General features: G+C 34.5%; 4 protein-coding genes and 1 pseudogene across 6 annotated transcripts; 2 read left to right on the forward strand and 3 right to left on the reverse strand.

Annotated features, from left to right (window-relative positions):
* Positions 1-279: 279 nt before the first annotated feature.
* Positions 280-1663, reverse strand: LOC111792838 (peroxidase 3 pseudogene; annotated as a pseudogene). The gene is made up of 4 exons (XR_015420801.1): positions 1431-1663; positions 1162-1343; positions 910-1072; positions 280-829 (listed from the first exon to the last, which is right to left on the reverse strand). The product of XR_015420801.1 is annotated as a peroxidase 3 pseudogene (transcript).
* A 3020-nt stretch (positions 1664-4683) lies between these two features.
* Positions 4684-6623, reverse strand: LOC111792934 (peroxidase 56). Its single transcript, XM_023674563.2, has 4 exons — positions 6370-6623; positions 5671-5859; positions 5382-5547; positions 4684-5307 (listed from the first exon to the last, which is right to left on the reverse strand). The coding sequence occupies exons 1-4, from the start codon at positions 6592-6594 to the stop codon at positions 4901-4903; spliced, it is 987 nt and encodes a 328-aa protein (XP_023530331.2). The 5' UTR covers positions 6595-6623; the 3' UTR covers positions 4684-4900.
* A 4309-nt stretch (positions 6624-10932) lies between these two features.
* Positions 10933-11247, reverse strand: LOC147792759 (Ubiquitin-like superfamily protein). The gene has a single exon (XM_087123108.1). The coding sequence runs from the start codon at positions 11245-11247 to the stop codon at positions 10933-10935; it is 315 nt and encodes a 104-aa protein (XP_086979234.1).
* Positions 11248-12713: 1466 nt separating this feature from the next.
* LOC111792839 (protein translation factor SUI1 homolog) lies at positions 12714-14831 on the forward strand. Of its 2 annotated transcripts, none has more exons than XM_023674438.2 (5): positions 12714-12870; positions 13647-13763; positions 13876-14081; positions 14433-14486; positions 14578-14831. In XM_023674438.2, the coding sequence occupies exons 2-5, from the start codon at positions 13727-13729 to the stop codon at positions 14620-14622; spliced, it is 342 nt and encodes a 113-aa protein (XP_023530206.1). In that variant the 5' UTR covers positions 12714-12870; positions 13647-13726; the 3' UTR covers positions 14623-14831. The 2 variants fall into 2 exon arrangements, with proteins under 2 accessions (XP_023530206.1, XP_023530207.1); XM_023674439.2 differs by having other exon boundaries at positions 12764-12870; positions 13718-13763.
* Positions 14832-16276: 1445 nt separating this feature from the next.
* LOC111792840 (protein translation factor SUI1 homolog) lies at positions 16277-18620 on the forward strand. Its single transcript, XM_023674440.2, has 5 exons — positions 16277-16412; positions 17165-17275; positions 17366-17571; positions 18220-18273; positions 18367-18620. Exons 2-5 carry the CDS (start codon positions 17239-17241, stop codon positions 18409-18411), a joined length of 342 nt encoding a protein of 113 aa, XP_023530208.1. The 5' UTR covers positions 16277-16412; positions 17165-17238; the 3' UTR covers positions 18412-18620.
* The last annotated feature ends 1277 nt before the right edge of the window (positions 18621-19897 follow it).

Genomic DNA, 19897 nt, shown 5'->3' on the forward strand with positions numbered 1-19897 from the left:
TATTAATTTAATAATTTCTTTTTAAATTCATAGACGTAAGACTTCTATTTTTTATTTTTAAAAAACTTTGCATTTAATATATTCATAACTTTTTAAAATATATTTATATTAGATAAAAATTAAAAATTAATTTTAAAAAAACATTTTTTTAGGGTCGAGTAATTAACCATAATTATTCAATAACTATTAAAATTAACAATTAAGCTAATCATTAATTAAATTAATATAAATTTAACTTTATCCTATCTTTTTCATACGTACCGAACACTAATCACGGATTATTATTTAAAATACTAACAAATCGATCACATTTTTATTAATAAAACTAGTTGTTGTAATGGTAACACGAAATGAAGATTGAGATCCCGCATCGAAAGATAAACAAACAATAAAAATACCGAACCCATCACCCAATCTCAAGCATTAATAAGAGCACAATGCTTGCGAATCTCCCCCTCGGAGCCAGTCTTGACCCCAATCCGACCCATCTTCTCCATGGCTAACCCAAACTCGGCGAAGAAATTCTTAACCGAGCCATTGAGAAGGTCCGTGACGAAGGCCTTGGTGACCGGGCTGGTGGTCAGCGCGGCGTCGGACTGGAACAGCCCACGGCGCTTGAGGAGCAGAGAGTAGTAGCTGAGGTCGAAGGTCCGGAAGCTGCCAGGGTCCATTTCGACGATGCCGTTGGCGCGTATGCTTTTGCATTTCTTTGCCTTTAGATTGGCGGCGTACTCGGAGTCCAATGATGGGTCTTGGTCTCCCACTCCTGTGAAGTTGTATAGCCGCCTTGTGAATGATGAACAATGGGATATCCCAATGGTGTGAGCTCCTGCGTTTAGTTCGTTGGTTCGTAAGTTTTCGTTTCGATTTTCATTTAAATTAATCGATTCGTTAACTCTCGATTCTTACCTGATAACAAAACCAAGTCTTTTAAATCGAGACCCTGATTGGCGAATTGTCGTTCGAGAGTCGACAAGTTAGCAAACGGTGGTGGAATGTTCGCTAAAGCTTCTGATGATCTCGAGATCACTCCGTCTCTTCTCCCTGTTGGAACCCTCCAAAACGGACCGCCCTACAAACCCACAAACTAAATAATCATCAAACGAAGAAAAATAAAAAAAAAATTAGACATTATAAACTAAAACGAATTCGGTTCATTACAATGGAAACGATCGAGTCTCTCGTAACCAGAGAAAGAATGTCGGAGCATGAGACGATTCCAGGGCACTCATCTTCCAAAAGCTTCTTGATTTTATCAAGCCTCTCAATGTTAGATTCGGAGGAGATTCCTTCTCACTCGGGTTACCGGCAGTCGAGTTCAGAAGTACAGATGCATCACAACCCTAATCACCAAAAACCCAAAAACTAATTACATTAAAAGCTTTGAACACCAGGTCTCAAATCGAAAAAAAGGAAGAAATTCCACCGACCCGAACGAAGCAATCGTGAAAATGCATTCGAATGAAGGCAGCAGCCAAGGTGGGAACCTTGGGAACGCTCTTGTAGACGAACTCGGAGATAATTTTCTCGGCACGAGGGCAGGTCTTTGCATAGTAACCGAGGTGGAGGTGAGCTTGGGTTGAGCTAGCAAGTCCTAAAAGACATACAATTAGAAAGACAAGACCACGAGAGAGCTCCATTTTGTTTAGAACTAAGCTTAAGCTTTAGTTTTGCTGTGTGTTTAGGCATCACAATTAAGGTATTTATAATATGGTTTTCATCACAATTAGCGGTTGCTAGCTGCATGCAATTATTCGCAAACTTCGTATTCAAATATTATTATATTCATGGGCCTATGGTCCCTTCATGACACATAGATTTATTAATATTATATTGCAATATTACAGCTTCATGCATGTTCTTCTCCCTAAAATTAATTGATTATTACAACATAATTATATATATATATATATATATGTACACCCATATTGCGAATAATACCGCAACCGCCTAAGCCCGTCGGTAGCAGATATTGTCTTTTATGGATAGTTTCGGGCGGTTTCCACACCCTTATGAGGAATACATATTGCGTTCTAGCTAGCACATAACTCGGTGACCGACTCTGATACCATTTGTAACAGCTCAAGTCCACCACCGACAAATATGGTTCTTTTTTAGCTTTTCCTTCTGGACTTCCCCCTCACGGTTTTAAAAACGTGTCTACTAGAGAGAGGTTTCATACTCTTGTAAAGAATGTTTCGTTCCTCTCTCCATTCGACGTGGGATCTCACACTCCACTATTCTAGGAGGTCTAGCGTCCTCACTGGCACATTGTTTGATGTCTGTCTCTGATATCATTTGTAACAGTCTAAACTCCCCGCTAACAGATATTGTCTGCTTTGGTCCGTTATGTATCGTCGTCAACCTCACGGTTTTAAAACATATCTACTAAGGAGAGGTTTCCACACCCTTATAAGAAATGTTTCGTTTTCCTCTCCAACCGATCTGAGATCTCACAAATACAATTACTTGTAATTATAAACAATTTTAACTATCTCATGCAAAATTACAAGAATTTTTAGTTTAGAACAGCTTAGATCTACAATTTTACAATTGAATTACATAAATATACGTTTTGGTAAGTTTGTACTTTATGTTATAATATAATTTAGAGGATAACACTGAGACATCAATACTTTGTAATAAAAAAAATAATAATAATGGCACTAATATGAAAGCTAGTATATATGCCCAAATGTACCACAAATTAATATATAAAGTTAGGTAATTGTATTATAATTAAGATGTGTTTAGGTAGTAGCCTTATCTTATCATTATAAACCAAATTTCTCGACTTTGATTAATATAAAAAGTCTTCCATTTATTGCCTAAAAAATGCATTATTAGTTGATCTGTCACTCCATGACTAGCTGTTAGGTCTTTGTTAATTTCAGTATTATAAAAAATAATTAACAATTATGTATTTTTTGTTGAAATTTCGAGAGCAAAAACGTGGTTGACTTTCACGTCGGTAATGGTAAAATGTATTCAAGAGAGAAGAACACGATCTGCAAAGGACGATAAAAAGTGTCTATTCATGTGTTGCTTGTGACATTAGCTCTAATACTCGAGTTAAATCAGAGCCGGTGTTCTCTTTGTAAATTAGGTTAAAAAAATTGGACAATGTGCTCCCTAAAACGATCGACTATGGGCTCGAGTTTAATTCTCGAAATCCAAACTAGAAAATTCTTAAGAGGTTACCCAACTTAGAATGTGTATCTTGTTGGTATAAGAAGTAATTTTCATTTCATTTAAGTTTTTCTTAGTCATTTTATCCTTGAGTATAATTCTTATTTTGACGAGATCTCAGTTGATTTATGTACCTCTCATTCATTCGGGTGTCATAACATTTTTTTTTTAACGAAGTGAATTTATAAAATAATATATTTATCGAAACTTAAGTCTACATTTTTAAAAGTTTATAATTAAATGCAAGAAAAAAAAAGTCAATTCAATAATAATTTTTTAAAATAAATTTAGAGAACAAAAATTAGAATTTAAATTCCATAATATCGTATTTAAATTATTTAAACATATAAAATTTTAAATACCAATATTTAATTATATGGAGACATAACAAGTTCAATATTTAAAAAGAAAAAAGAAAAAAAAAAAAACAAGTTATTAATATGAATTTAATTTAATAATATGGCATTATTATTTTAAAGATAATAACTAAATATTTTATTTCTACACCAAAAGTTGGTGATATTAGAAAATAAATGGTGTGGATTTAAAATCATAATGGAATAGTCAATGAAATAAATAAATAAATAATTCAACATGATAAAAAGGTCAACATTATTACCAAATATAATAATTTTAAAAATTAAAATTATTTCCTAATTTTGTTTGGCTAGCTTAAATAAATGTTAATTTAAATACTATTTGATTTTTGTTTTTCTAAAAAAATTAAAAAAAATTATTTAATTATAAATATGTTATTTTAATTTGTTTTTTTTTTAAAGAGTAAGAGAAATATAATTATATAAGCTATAGGCTTTGAATAATATTAAATTCAGTGTCAAAGGAGCACAATACGTCACACTCAAATTTTTTATTTTAATTAAATTTAAAACTTAATTCTTGGAATATATTTTTCTTCACATGGTCTGAAAATTATATAATTCCATTTTCTCCGCCAACTATTTTTTTATTTTTTATTTTTACAATAAGATATTTAAAATAAAATTTCTATTTAAACCTTATTTAAATAATTTGTATCTTGTTTAATTGTTTAATTGGTTATAAAAATGTCTAATCAATCTTCTCCCATTTTGTTTTTAAACTTTGAATTTAGGCCGTTATAATTGGTATCAGAGTCAGATACTAGACCATGTGCTAACCTTCTCGTTATTCTCCGAAAGGGGTAGACACGAGATGATGTGCTAAGGACACTGGCCCCAAAGGGGGTAGATTTGGGGGCAGTCCCACATTTAGCAAGGACGCTAGACCCCGAAAGGGGATAGATTGTGATGTCACATATTGGTTGGGGAGGAGAACAAATCACCATTTATAAGGGTGTGGAAACTGTCTTGAGAGAAAGCCCGAAAGGGAAAGCCCAAAGAAGACAGAATTTACTAGTGGTGAATCAGGACGGTTACAAAACACCCTTTATAAGATAGAGAGTTGTATCCTAATATAAAGTTATAAATATTTTTAACTTAATATAACTCAAAAAAAAAAAATTAAAAACATTTGAATTTCATATTGAATAAATAACAATAATAATAATTGGCTTGAATCACACGACAAATGAAGATGAAATCAGAACCGCACGTGTTTCCCACGCGATCCTACAGAACAGAAACATGAAACGCACACACCGAATCAAAACGAACGAATCATCAGACGATTAATCCCATTCGCCTGAAAAAGAACTGCAATCCGTTTCTGCAAATCAGTTAACAACGCTACATTGGCGCCTAATTTCGCCGTCGTTGCCGGTGAGGACGCCGATCTGTCCCATACTGATCATCGATTCAGCGAAATCGACGGCGAAAGTAGCGCCGCGTGTTTGTGCTTGTAATACAACGTAGGATTTGGTGTCAGGATCGTCGAGAAGAGCGGAATCGGACTGGAACAAACCTCTTCTCTTGGAGACGAGAGTGTAGTAACTTCCATCGAAGGTCTTGAAGCTTCCTGGATCCATCTCGACGATCGATTTCTGGTCGTTTGGCTTGCATTTACCTTTCAATGCGACGGCGTAGTATTTGTCTAATTTCGGATCGGCGTCGCCATTGCCGGTGAAATTGTAGAGGCGGTTGGAGAAGGAACTGCATTTCGAGACTCCGATTGTGTGTGCTCCTGAAGAAATTGAAGCGACAGTGGTTTATGATCGGAAAAAATGGAAGAAATGAAAGAATGTGAGAGAGATTTACCGGATAAAACGACGAGATCTTTGACGGAGAGACCTAGGGAGAGGAAACTTGTTTTGAGAGATGAGATGTTGGCGAAGGGAGGCGGCAAATTGATTAGGGCTTCTCTTGAGATCGACACAGTTCCGTCTCTTCTCCCTGTTGGAACATTCCAGAATGGGCCTCCAATCTGAAACAAATTACAAAAATATTATTTATTTATTTATTTATTATTATTATTATTATTATGTATTTGTTTAATTTTTGGTTAAATTACAAATTTAGTGGTTACGAGGGGTAAATTGTAATTTACCATTCTAACGGCGTCCCGAGCCACCAAAGCGAGGATATCAGCACATGAAACGACACCAGGGCACTGTTTTTCAACAGCAGCTTTAACAGCGTCGACGACATTGTAGCCTCTTAAAGTAAGGTTGGGAATAGAATCTTTCTCGGCTTGGTTGTTTGGTGTCGAATTTAGCAGCACAGAACCGTCACAACCCTGTCATTTTGACACGTACTACAAATTAATCATCGATTCAAGAGTGATAATCAACACCCGTCATAGCTCATTAAAGAAGACACAAATTACTATTTCTTAGGTTTTATTCAATTTCTACGTTATGATTATGAAATAAAAAGAGTTAATCCATGCTCGTGTTAGTTATAAATTTTAGTAGTTACTATTAGAGATGTCTACGGGGCAGAAATTTCCCGTCTCCATCTTCCATCTGTTTCATTTTTTATCTCCACGAAATTCTCTATTTATTTTTTAGGGATCGAGTTCCACATGTAATTTTTCTTCGTATATTATTTTTTTAAACAATTATGTATTGAAAATATATTTATATTAAATAGGGCGGAAATTTGGGTGAGGTCGGGAATATATTCCCGTCCTTAGCCTCATTTATCTAACGGGTAATTAATGTTCCCGCTTCCTCCCCATCTTTAGTTACTATCGATAGATTGGACAAGAGTAAACAAAATTGAAACACGAAAATATAGCAATTACCCTAACGAAACAGTCGTGGAAGTGCATCCTCAATAAAGAAGCGGCTAGAGTAGGTTGTTTCTGAATATACAAAGCTACCGTTTTGGCGACAGTATACTCCAACCCGGGGCAGGTGTACCGATAAAACTTAGACGACAAGCCATGTGCTTCGGCGATGGTCGAGAGAGACGAGGCGAGCATTAGCTGCAAAAAGAGAAGGGAAAAAAGCTTGGAAGAAATGGCCATGGTTTTGAAGAAGAGAACTTCAGCTAACTCAAAGCTCTTAAGATATGGCGAATTGCACTAGAAGTTGGTCGGATTTTATAGTTTGAGTTTTGGGTTTGAAGTTTGAACTTGTCATGAACGACATGTCTTGTTAGACTTTTATTCCATAGAGTTTCTTCTCTTTTAATTTTTGGTTGGTTGAAGTGTCTTTTAACTAATAAATAAATAAATATATAATTTTAAGTAATTTTTACCGTACATTCCGATAATATATTAAATAAATCAACCAAAATTCAAACGTCTTATCTTTCGATCGAGGTATAGTTTTGCATCAATAGACAATCCCAACTAGAATAGAAGTGAGTGACTTCCGAGGTTAGCTCTCTGCTCAGGATGTATGGATTGGGCGCCTCATAGACAATCCCAATCAAAATAGAAGCGAGTGGCTTCCGAGGTTAGCTCTCTGCTCGAGATGCATGGACTGGGTGCCTCATAGACAATCCCAATCAGAATAGAAGTGAGTGGCTTCCGAAGTTAGCTCTCTACTCGGAATGCATGAGCTGGGTGCCTCATAGACAATCACAACCAGAATAGAAGTGAGTGGCTTCTGAAGTTAGCTTTCTACTCGGGATGCATGGACTGGGCGCCCGTTCTTCATTCATATCCTTTATGTTATGTAAAGACCAACTTCAAATTCACCAAACCAAGGTTTATCTCGTACACCCATTTTTGACATTTTTTCAGTTGAGAATTCCGATGTGAAATTTGTTCTTTGACTATTTCGTTTTTTTCCCGCTTTCACCTTCGGTTGAAGCATAATTCAGTCGAACTATACCTAGCTCGGCTACTTACTATTTAGGTCGTTTCCTTGTACTTTTGCGTGACATTGTTATTCTCGGGTTTCTCGGGTTAGGGTTATTCCAAGTTTTATCCTTTTTTATTTAATGTTAATTCAACTTTAATTAATTATTTACCGAATGACTTAAAAAGAAATTATTAATGAAAAAAATAATAATGCTCTCCAACCACCAGAAAAGACTAATCCAAACATATAATAATCAAATTGAATTTAAATAATTAATAATTTTAATAAATAATTAAACAATTGCATTTAGCTGTCTATTTACGATAAAAAAAAATGGAAATTACCATAAACAGCTGGATAATAATGGAAAATAATTAGAGGAGAAAAAAACAATCCTGCATGGCACGTCATCAAGTTGATAATTATTTAATACGAAATTGAATTAATAAAACGGCCATAGGGAAAGCGTTGACATTTAATTTAAATATTCCATTTTCTAAATAAAACATTCTCAATTTTTAATTTATTTTTATAATTTCCGGTTAGTGCTTTGCATTTTATACTCCTGGGTGTTAACTGCTTTATGTGGGTTGACTTGATAGCTTTGACTTTTTAATTGAGTTTTTGACCCGTCAAACCTTGGTTGAAGGTTGACTGGTCAATGGTCGGAATAACATTTTTAGTGGAGGCGGGGCGAAGAAGGAAGGAGAGAACCGTACTTAGTTAAGTTAGAACGTAAAGTTTTGGTCTCTAGTTAAGAAATTTTTATGTTCGGTTAGTGTTGTGAGTGTTTAGGTTATGAAGAGGGAGATAGGAGATGAGAATTCGAACCTATGAATGTATAAGAAGCTACTAAACTGCGAGATCTCACATTGGTTGGAGAGGGGAGCGAAACATTCTTTATCAGGGTGTAGAAACCTCTCCTTAGTAGATGCAAACCACGAGACTGATGACAATATGTAATGGGCCAAAACGGATAATATCTACTAACAGTGGGCTTGGGCTGTTACAAATGGTATCAGAACTAGACACTGAGCGGTGTGCGAGCGAGGATGCAGGGCCCTCAACAGAGGTGGATTATAAGATCCCACATTAGTTCGAGAGGAGAACAAATCATTCTTTATAAGGGTGTGGAAACCTCTCCCTCGTAGACGTGTTTTAAAACCGTGAGACTAACGACGATACGTAATGGGTCAAACCTGACAATATCTACTAGCAGTAGACTTGAGCTGTTACAAATGGAAACTTCTCTAGTAGACGCGTTTTAAAACTGTGAGGCTAATGACGATATATAACGAGTCAAAACAGACAATATCTACTACCAGTGATCGTTATTTATCATCAAATATTACTACTTGGTTTAAACTTAAATTATAATTTCTAGTTGGTTTAAAGTAAAAGAGAATTATCTTATTATATACAATTATATTTTATATTTTAAATGTGACATCTTACCTATCATATATTAAAAATATTTAAAAAATAATGTTGTGGAAAAGGAGTGACATCAATTTGGACCTATAGAAATTAGAAAATAAGAAAAATAAGAATTTGAATCTACAAGGATTTGATGGGCTATAAATGTTTCAATTATTTAGCTATTATTAAAAAAAAAAAAAAAAAAAAAGTTGAAAATGATATTAAAAAAAAAAAAAAGTTGAAAATGATATTAAAAATAAAAAAAATATATATAATTTTGTACTAATATACCTACCACTACTAGTGGGATAGGTGATATTCAATTAAACAAATAAAATTTTAGATAATTATTCTATAATTTTTAAAAATAAAAAATTATATAATTTTCAAAAACAAGTTTTTGAAATTAAACCCATTTGAAAATCATTTAGGTTTAGTTTTAGTAAATAATTTTTTACATAAAATTATTATTATTATTTAATTAATTTAACAACCATTAATTTTAAACTAAAAATAAATTTAATTTAAAGAGTTATTAAAAAAAAATATTGTTTAGATAAATTAAGAATTTAAGATAAAAATTGAAGGCAAATATTATGGAGATTATTTCCAATTTTTATTTATTTTGTATTTCAAATATTAAAAAGAAATTTAATTTCATTTTTAATTATGGATATTTCTCTCTTTAGGTATTTCCCTGTTTATTTTAAATAGGGAAAATATTAGTTTTTCCAGAAACAAACAAAAAATATTAAATATTTTCACTTCTTGTTCCTAGCTTAAAATAAAAAATATATATATTAAATTAATATATATATATATATATATATATATATATATATATATATATATATATATAATATTCATTTAGATTTTTTTTTTCTTTTTAATTCAAATAAATATTGAACTTAAAAAAAATAAGAATTCAACATCTCTATTACAATTTATATAAAGAAAATAAATGATCTATACATAAATCTAACAAAATAGCATGTTTATCGTAAACCGACCCATGAATAAATTATATTGTTGAGACTTGAATGTAGGTATGATTTGTAGACGAAAACCGACCCATGACTCAATTATAATGTTCGGACCTAAACTTAGGTCGTGGATCAAGATAGAGCGTCGATAGAACGAACGGAGTGAATCAAGATAGAAGATAGAGCGTCGATAGAACGAACGGAGTGAATCAAGATAGAAGATAGAGCGTCGATAGAACAGAGTGAATCAAGATAGAAGATAGAGCGTCGATAGAACAGAGTGAATCAAGATAGAAGATAGAGCGTCGATAGAACAGAGTGAATCAAGATAGAAGATAGAGCGTCGATAGAACAGAGTGAATCAAGATAGAAGATAGAGCGTCGATAGAACAGAGTGAATCAAGATAGAAGATAGAGCGTCGATAGAACAGAGTGAATCAAGATAGAAGATAGAGCGTCGATAGAACAGAGTGAATCAAGATAGAAGATAGAGCGTCGATAGAACAGAGTGAATCAAGATAGAAGATAGAGCGTCGATAGAACGGAGTGAATCAAGATAGAAGATAGAGCGTCGATAGAACGAACGGAGTGAATCAAGATAGAAGATAGAGCGTCGATAGAACGAACGGAGTGAATCAAGATAGAAGATAGAGCGTCGATAGAACGAACGGAGTGAATCAAGATAGAAGATAGAGCGTCGATAGAACGAACGGAGTGAATCAAGATAGAAGATAGAGCGTCGATAGAACGGAGTGAATCAAGATAGAAGATAGAGCGTCGATAGAACGGAGTGAATCAAGATAGAAGATAGAGCGTCGATAGAACGGAGTGAATCAAGATAGAAGATAGAGCGTCGATAGAACGGAGTGAATCAAGATAGAAGATAGAGCGTGCGCGCGTCGCGAGCCAAGATAGAGCGTGCGCGCGTCGCGAGCCAAGATAGAGCATATGCACGTCGCGAGCCAAGATAGAGCATATGCACGTATTTTCACATGAATTGTGTTCAGTTGGCGAAGGAGAACCAATCTTTAACGTTCCTAAATGATCAATATACAACACCATATCGATTGATTATAATATGTATTATCGAGAAAAAAATATTCAAATCTTGACTCAACAAAAACCCTAATTTTGACGAAACTCCATGAGCGGCTACTGAAAGAGAAGAAGATCAGGACAGTTAAAGAACAGCTGACGAGCATCAAGATCATCCACACCCTCGTCATCAAGTGGACAGAAAAAGACGTAAATCAGCGACCCATCTCGGAGCCCAAAATCAACGAGCGAGGTTTCGTCGTCGCCGGCGGAAATGAGACGGCCACGGTCGTGGTCGGGAACGAAGAGGAGACGCTCGGAAGGGAGGCTCTGCTGGGAACTGATCTCGGTTCTCAGATCAAGAACGGTGGCGCCGTCGTCAACCTCAACGTATAACAGAGAACCAGTCAAGTTCTCGGCCACCAATTTCATCGTCGCCGTCGCCGTCGTCGTTTTGGCCTTAATTTTAATTTTAATTTTTTTTTTTGTTGATTTAAATGACCAATGAGCGTTCAAAAAATTGTTCATAATTGCTGCATTTTCGGTGTTAGTTTGGAGATCGGAAATGAGTGTGGTGTGGAGTTACGGAAATTAAGCTCATGAGATACACTTTCTATATATATATATATATATATATATATTTCATTAATTCCAAATAAATTTAATACTAAAACCGTTATAAAAAGTTTATTACCATATTTTATGCATTTTAAAGAATGATTTCCTTAGCTTAAAATAAATATATATTTTCCAAATATATATATACTCTATAATTTTTTATAGTTTCTGTGATTATTGTAACGTCTGACTAAATGGTATATGAATGAATTAATATCATATTTTTAAAAATAATTAATATCTACTACTTATACTGATAAGTTGTATCTTTTTTCGATGACTTAATTAACAGTAATTTCCCAATTTTATTGGAATAAGATTTTTTTTTCATTTTTTTTTTCATAGATGAATGAAATAGGGTGTGAGATCCCACGTGTAGAAGAACAAAACATTTCTTATGAGTATGTGGAAATCTCTCTCTACCAGATCCATTTTAAAACTGGAAGACTAACAACGATACGTGACGGGCTAAGATAGACGATATATGTTAACAATGAGTTTAGGCTGCTACAAATGGTATCAGAGCTAGACACAATATGATGTGTCAGCAAGGACGTCGGCTGTGATGTCCCACATTGGTTGGGGAGGAGAACAAACCACCATTTATAACAGTGTGGAAACCTTCCCCTAGCAGACGCGTTTTAAAGCCTTGAGGGGAAGCCAGAAAGGGAAAGCCCAAAGAGAACAATATCTCGGTGGATCTGGGATGTTACATTGGCCTCCAAGAGGGGTGGATTGTGAGATCCCATATTGATTGGAGAGTGAAATGAAACATTTCTAAGAATAACAAAGATACATAATGGGCCAAAATAGACAATATCGGCTAACGGTGAGCTTGAATTATTACAACCAAAACAGACAATATCTGCTAGCGGTGGACTTGAATTATTACAAATGGTATCAAAACCATCTCCCTATGTATAATTATTACAATATCTGCTAGCAGTGGACAGATTTGAAACTTAGTTTGATTCAAATACAAACCCTAAAAAACTTGTACTCAATTTTAATGGATATGAAAAGGTAGATTTATTTAGTCTTATGTATAATGATTATTAATTATGAATATCATATAAATTATAAACAAAATGAAAACTCCACAAACGACGTCGTTTATTATGGAGGTCGAAATTCAAAGAAAGTACGAAAATTTTTGGTCAATAAGGATTGGTCAGATTTAATGCTAATTTAATTTAGGGGAAGGGAAGGTTTAAACGATGTCGTTTGAAGCATAGCCACGAGCCGTCAGATTAGCTACAAGATTCTATCCCCACCGTCAAAAAATAAATAGGAGAAATACCACAACCGACTTGATTTAAGGCAATAGAGGTTTGTGTGGCTTGGCTTGCACAATTTCTCTCACATATAAACTTCATTTTTCTTGGAGATCTCTTGTTTCAGGTCTCTTTGTCTCCGGATTCACAGCTTTTTCTCCCGGTAATTTCTTGTTCTTCTTTGTTTCTTTCATGTTAATCGATGCACAATTTCTTTTTTCTATGGTTATTGTTTTATTGATTTCTTCTTCACCCGATTACGATTTCTTTATCTAGGTTAGGGTTTCTTTTTCTGCGTGTATTGAGATCGTAGGGCAAGATCTGTTAGTTTTTTCGGATATAATCGTTTCTTTTTTCGTTTGATTGTTGTTCTGTTTCATCTGGCATGTTTCTGCTTTTCATTTAACTGATCCACAATATTTGAATCCTCGGTTTACTCCTCTTTCTCTCTCTGATCCGCTGCTTATAATTGTGTGTCTGTGTTGGGGGGGTTATTATTGGTATGATTTTTGATACCGAATTTCAAATAAGAAAAGACGTATGATTTAGATTCCGAGGACAGGACAGGGTTGGCTATTTGGTTCGTGGAGTGAAAAAGCCGATAGATACTATCTTCCTTGTCTGTTTGATCCCATATAGAACATTAAACGAAATTTAGCGTTATTAAAAGAACCTTTAATTAATGTGTTCTTGGTTCGTACTTTACAGTTTGATCTACTAAATTTTGTTCATTGTTATTTTCTAGAGGGTTTGAATTTTGGAGTGTATGCTCTTTTGATATTGAATTGAAAAGTGTGTGAGGGGATCGAAAGGATCGTTGATTAAACGTTGGACTTGTGGTTGTATGAGGATGAGGGGTGGATTATTTTTTTTTGTTTGTGACCAAATTGATGCTTCTGTATCTTGTGGTTTCAACTCGGGATCTGTTATGTCTTGCAGATTTGAGCACAGCTTAATTCAGATAATATTTCTTATTTGCTTGTTGGTTACCTGTGTTCTACTTCGGACAGCCAAGTTTCATGTCTGAATTCAACGTGCAGATTCCATCTGCTTTTGGTAACTTTCTCAAAAACTAATCTAGTTTTTTACTATTTCGTAAGGTTGTGTTGCATTAGAAGTCTATAGATTCGTTTCATTTCAAAACTAATTAATTTTATTCGTTGGTTAGACCCATTTGCTGATGCAAATGCTGAGGACTCAGGAGCTGGGTCAAAAGAGTATGTTCACGTGCGCATTCAGCAACGCAACGGGAGAAAAAGCCTGACAACTGTCCAAGGATTGAAGAAGGAGTTTAGTTATAACAAGATACTCAAGGATCTGAAGAAGGAATTTTGCTGTAATGGCACAGTTGTGCAAGATCCTGAGCTAGGCCAGGTCAGTTCTACCACCCTAAATGACTAGTGTATTAATCCCTCCGTTTTTTCGTTGATGCCCATATCATTTGAAGAGACATAATACGTTTTCACTTTATCCAAACGTGGGGTGCTGAGGTGCAACTCCGCAGTTTCTATGTAAAACTGCGGGTCAATTATGTGCATTTATGTCGATCAGGTTATTATTCACAATAACCTAGACGGGTTTATTGGATACTTTGCAATTTAACCGTATAGATGGAAGGAATGGTTCCATACATATGTTTTGCCCGTTCGCCCCCTTCCTCCTCTCGCTCTTTTCTATGCTTCAATGCCACAATCAATAACGTTGCTCGTAATGGTTGCCTTGCAGGTTATACAACTTCAGGGAGACCAAAGAAAGAATGTGTCTACCTTCCTTGTGCAGGTAATGAAGGACTGTATATACCCTGTGACCATGATAATGTTTTTTGGTAAAACAATTTTTGACACGTTCACCCTTTTTTCCTTATCGATAGGCTGGCATTGTGAAGAAGGAGAACATCAAGATTCACGGTTTCTAAAAAGCAGCACGATCGAGTTCTATTTCTGTTTACAGCAGCTTAACTGGTAGTAGTGGACATTATATACCTATCTTCTTTAGAACTTGAAGTGAGTGCCTGTTACATTACAACTCTTGATCCATGTACGTTAGCTTTGCTTTGTTATGCAGACGAAGTTATGGATCATTGGTCCCTTTAAATTAAATGACATGTTGTCTGTTTTCTTGTCACGCGACGTTCGACCTATCTTTTTCTTGAATGTGATTGGCTGGATGTTAACCAGCACTAGATATATTATCTGCTGAGCATCGCTTATCCATGAAAAACTGCATCTTTCCTGTGTATGAGAAAAAGGAAGGTTGTAAATGGAGATTCTGAGATAAGTTATTCTTTTGCCTCTAAATGAATTGAATGTAGAGGGAGCATCTACTTTCTTTTGATATCCAAAAGGAATATGGCCTCCACAATTCGGCTTTGGGGCGTTTTGGCTTTCTTCGACTCTTCGCCAGTTGAGGGCGGATTCAGAACTTTCCTAGCCATTTTTCTTTTGCAATTAGGGCATTGGTCTATATTTCGAGAAAAAGTCTTTTGTCTTTCATTCCTGCCTAGATCGAGTTATGGGGAGGAATTCCAACGTATCATTTTTACTCACTAGAGAAGGCTTTGATATTTTGGTTTTAGGTGCGAAGTTGGATGAATCTCCCGTTCTCGAGGGACTTAGAATTTAGGAGTTGAATCGGGTAATTCATTGTCCATTCTGTTTGTAAATATGTTTGTCAACCAAAAGAAGAAATGAATGAAGTTAAATGTGTTTCTTTTCATGATTGCTGTAGCTCTTATTGTTAATATCCCATTAAATACTTAAATATCAACATTTTTCGACTTGCTATTTTCTATACATCAACATCAAATTATTAATATTAACAATGATAATTAGCAACTTATTTAGTAAAGTTATATTCGATTGTAACTCAAATATTTGATGTATAAAGTACTATATATAAATTTTGATGTCAAAATAAAATATGTTTATACATTTGTAGTTATCTAATTAAAACAATTATAAACCATCCAAAATTTAATTAGACTATTTATTATAGTTATACAAACAAATGATTATAAATTCTCAAATTCATGTATAATTTTTTTTTTTAAAGATTATTGTCAAATTTGAACTCTAAATTCTCAAATTCATATATAATTGTTTTATTTAAAGATTATTGTCAATTTGAACATAGTTCAGTGAATAAAATATTAATTATCATTTTAAACGTTCTTATTTTAAATAATTTTATCATATAATTTCTTTTTTGGTGGGAACAAATAATTTTGGTCAGATTCTTTTCATATATTTTTTTAAAGATTTTATGTGATTCCTCAACTTTAATTAAATGATAAGATAATGGAATTTTTTCAAAGAATAAACGATAATAGAATTTATAAAGCATTATGGCATTGACCTGTTTGGTCAATTACGATTAGGTGGGACCCGCTAAAGTAAGCGTTAAAGTGTGAGTGACAGTAGACAATAATTGCCCTTTCCACGCAATAATTATGATGATATAGAAAAATGAAAAAGCTAGAAAGTGACGTCGTTTCAATGATAACCATGAGCCGTCAGATCAACTTCGATCTCTCTCATCTCCACCGTCAAAAAATAAATAGTTAAAAAAATCCAAAACCGGCTAATATCGATATAGTAGAAGGTTTGTGTGGCTTTCCAAATTTCTCTCTTATATATAATCTTCATTTTGACTTCTAACCATTCAGTTTCACGCCTCTTCGCTCCGGATTCACACCTTTTTCTCCTGGTAAATTCCTGTTCATCGCTCTCTCCTTCATTTCATCTATGCAAAATTCATTTTCTGTTTGTTTTTTCGTTCAGTCTGTTCCAATTTCTTTGTTTGGGTTAGGGTTTTTTTTTTTTTTTTTGAGATCGAAGCACAATATCCGTTAGTTTTCTTGGATTTTTCTGAGATGTAAGTGTTTTGATGTTTCTTAATCAAACCTTATACCTGGTTTGATTGTTATTGAGTGGCTTCTGTTTCTTTTTATATTTAATTTATGCACATTATTTTGATCCTCAATTTGCTTCTTCTGTCTGATAGGTTGCTTATGATTGTGTGTGTTTGGGTGTTCTTCTGCGTTCTTCGCGAGATATTGGTAGAATTATTACCTTCTAATTTAGGTTGCAAAGACATGATTGGTTATCGGGTTCTTTTGATTGTTTGATCCCTTATAGAGCTTAAGTTTCTTCAATTTGTTACCGTGGATTTGAAGAAAATACATAAGGAGTGTAGTGAAAGTCCATCAACTTTGCTTTTATTGTTCATAACCTATGTTTTAATCTGCTAAGTTTTGGTTTCTGTTACTTTTATGATTGAGGTTTTGAATTGTTGAGTGTATGCGCTTTTGATCTTTGACAAAGAAGTCTGTATGGGCTGTGGGGATCGGGAGGATCAAAGATTGAAAACAGGACTTGGAGATATATGGGGATCATGGGTGGATCATATTGGTGCTTCTGTGTCTGCGGTTTCATTTCTGTTTCTTTTGTCTTTTGCAGTTTTGAGCGGCTTAATTGAGAGCGCATAATTTTTTTGCTGGTTACCTGTGTTCTACTACGGACAGCCAAGTTTCATGTCTGAATTCAACGTGCAGATTCCATCTGCTTTTGGTAACTTCACAACTCCCTGTTCTTGGTTTTTACTTTTTAGTAAGTTGCACCGGTTGGTTTGATAATTCATTAATTGTATTTGATGGTCAGACCCATTTGCTGATGCAAATGCTGAGGACTCAGGAGCCGGGGCAAAAGAGTATGTTCATGTGCGCATACAGCAACGTAACGGGAGAAAAAGTCTGACAACTGTTCAAGGATTGAAGAAGGAGTTTAGTTATAACAAAATACTTAAGGACCTGAAGAAGGAATTTTGCTGTAATGGCACAGTTGTGCAAGATCCTGAGCTAGGCCAGGTCCGGTCTCCATCTCCCTCAAATGATTTATATTTATGCACCTAACATTAAAACTAAAAGAGACTAATAGTTTTCGATTTTGGATAATGTGGAGAGAAGGGTCATGTTGGCTTTAGTGTTAGAACTTAGAACAAATGGGGGAGCAAGAATAATGGTAAAAACAAACGAATCCAGGGCTCCCCAAATTAACATAACCGAACGGGGTCCATTAGGCTTCTCCGAACAGACAATACACACTTTTTCACTCTACCTCACTTGTCTTCCCTCGGTTTTCCCCTCGTGTATGTTAAGTGTCACAATTACACTTTGCTATGCCTATTCGCTCAGAGAAGGCATAGCATGACCGCGAGCGAATAGGCATAGCATACACGAGGGGAATACCGAGGGCAAACCAATATTGGTGGTTTGCTATGCCTATTCGCTTAGATGCATATACTTTTCTTTTTGCGGGGAAAAGAAAAGTATCATCCCACTCCACAATCAATGACATCACGTGTAATGGAGTAGCTTTCTTATATCAAATCTACTTGTTTTCCTTCCTCTTTCATTTGAATTTCCAAATCAGGTCCCGGCTACGTGTCCTAAGGACTATTTGCTTAGAAATCAATAGATTCGAACCACTGACACAAGGATTTTCACTTTATGCAGGTTATACAACTTCAGGGAGACCAAAGAAAGAATGTGTCTACCTTCCTTGTGCAGGTAATGAATGATTGAATATTATATAGTTGAGATGAGAGTGAATGATTGAGTATTATATATTGATTCTCTTTTGTTTCCGCATTGTGATGATAGGCTGGGATTGTGAAGAAGGAAAATATAAAGATTCACGGTTTCTAAAGAGCTTCAAGGTTGGCAATTCTATTACTGTTTACAGCAGCTTAACTGACAGTAGTGGACATAATATATGATAGAACTACGTTTAGAAGTTGTGAGTGCATGTTACAACTCCGGATGCTTTGGTTTGTTGTTATGCAGACAGACTAAGTCATGGATTATTGTTATTATTATCATTATCATTATCATTATTATTGGGCTCTTTTAGTTAATACCACTTTTCCTGTTCTCTCTTCTTGATCACATGGACCAAATATATTATATATGTGCACAGCATTGTTCATCTCTGAGACTCTGCATTTCCCCTGCTTTCCCCACCATCAAATTATGTTTTTGTACTTTACTTTTATTCATTCATGAGGCTGCTCTGCTGCATTCGTTACTCGAGTTAGGATATCGTGAATTTATCTGTTTGTACAAATGCACGGTATGAAGATTTGAACCTTTTGGATTTCGACTTCTTGTATATGGTATCAATAAACAAGATGTAAAGGTTAAATTATAACATTTAATAGTACTTGAAGAAGTCGTTGTGTTGCATTTTGTTTATAGTTATTTAACGTTGCCTTCAAATCTACTCTCATTCTTACTTTCAAATCCGCTTTCGAAAATCTCTGTCCTGTTTTCTAAAACCTTCTTCTCAAAACATTGCTCGACTGTAGGCGATGTGTATTAAATTGGGTTAACTCACTCGATGTTGGGAGCGAGTGTTGCACTTGTTGAAGTAGTTTGCAAGCTTTTAATTTTGTTATGTCATTGACCTACTTAACATTTTTGTTTTAGATTAATGAATTTCTTCGAACCTATTTGACATCTTGAAAGTTCAAAAAACCTATCCGAACGTGGACAGAATGAAAGGGACTTCTGACTTATAATTTAACTAAAATAATGTTAATGAAGGTTCGATTCCTTTCTTGATTACTTGCATCCTTTGGCTGTTGTGTATATAATAATAATGAAGAAGAATAAATAATGATAAAGTTGTGCAATATTTTGTTATTGCAGCCGTCAAAATCCTCATTAATTAAGCATAGGATTTGCAGAAACATATGTATTGAAAGATATGAACCAGGCTGTCAGATTTTATGCTTCAAAATTATAATACACAAATCTTAAACTTTTTTGTGTTTTTAGAATTAGAATATTTGTCCTCACCAAATCTCTATATGTTTCTTTATAACAATTTGTTTGCATCTCGGTACACGACTCTTTCACAATCTCACTCGTTCAAGTAATCAATGAGTTGTCCATTATTTACATTGAATTTTATGTGTAATACACAAGAAATAATGGATACAATAGCTTACGAAAAACATTGCCGTAGACATTTTATAACTATAAAATCGCACTCAATGTTTAATCATGCATCACATCAATTTGCTTGAGTTGAGATTCGAAATGGTTTTGTTTAAGCTAGTAGTGCGAGCGAAACTCGTACAAATGGTATTCCAAGAGCAGACAATGCTTTTGGTAGGTATATCTTATTGAA

Source organism: Cucurbita pepo, chromosome 4, assembly GCF_057944985.1.
Source record: "Cucurbita pepo subsp. pepo isolate OVF chromosome 4, ASM5794498v1, whole genome shotgun sequence".
Lineage (NCBI taxonomy): Eukaryota > Viridiplantae > Streptophyta > Magnoliopsida > Cucurbitales > Cucurbitaceae > Cucurbita > Cucurbita pepo.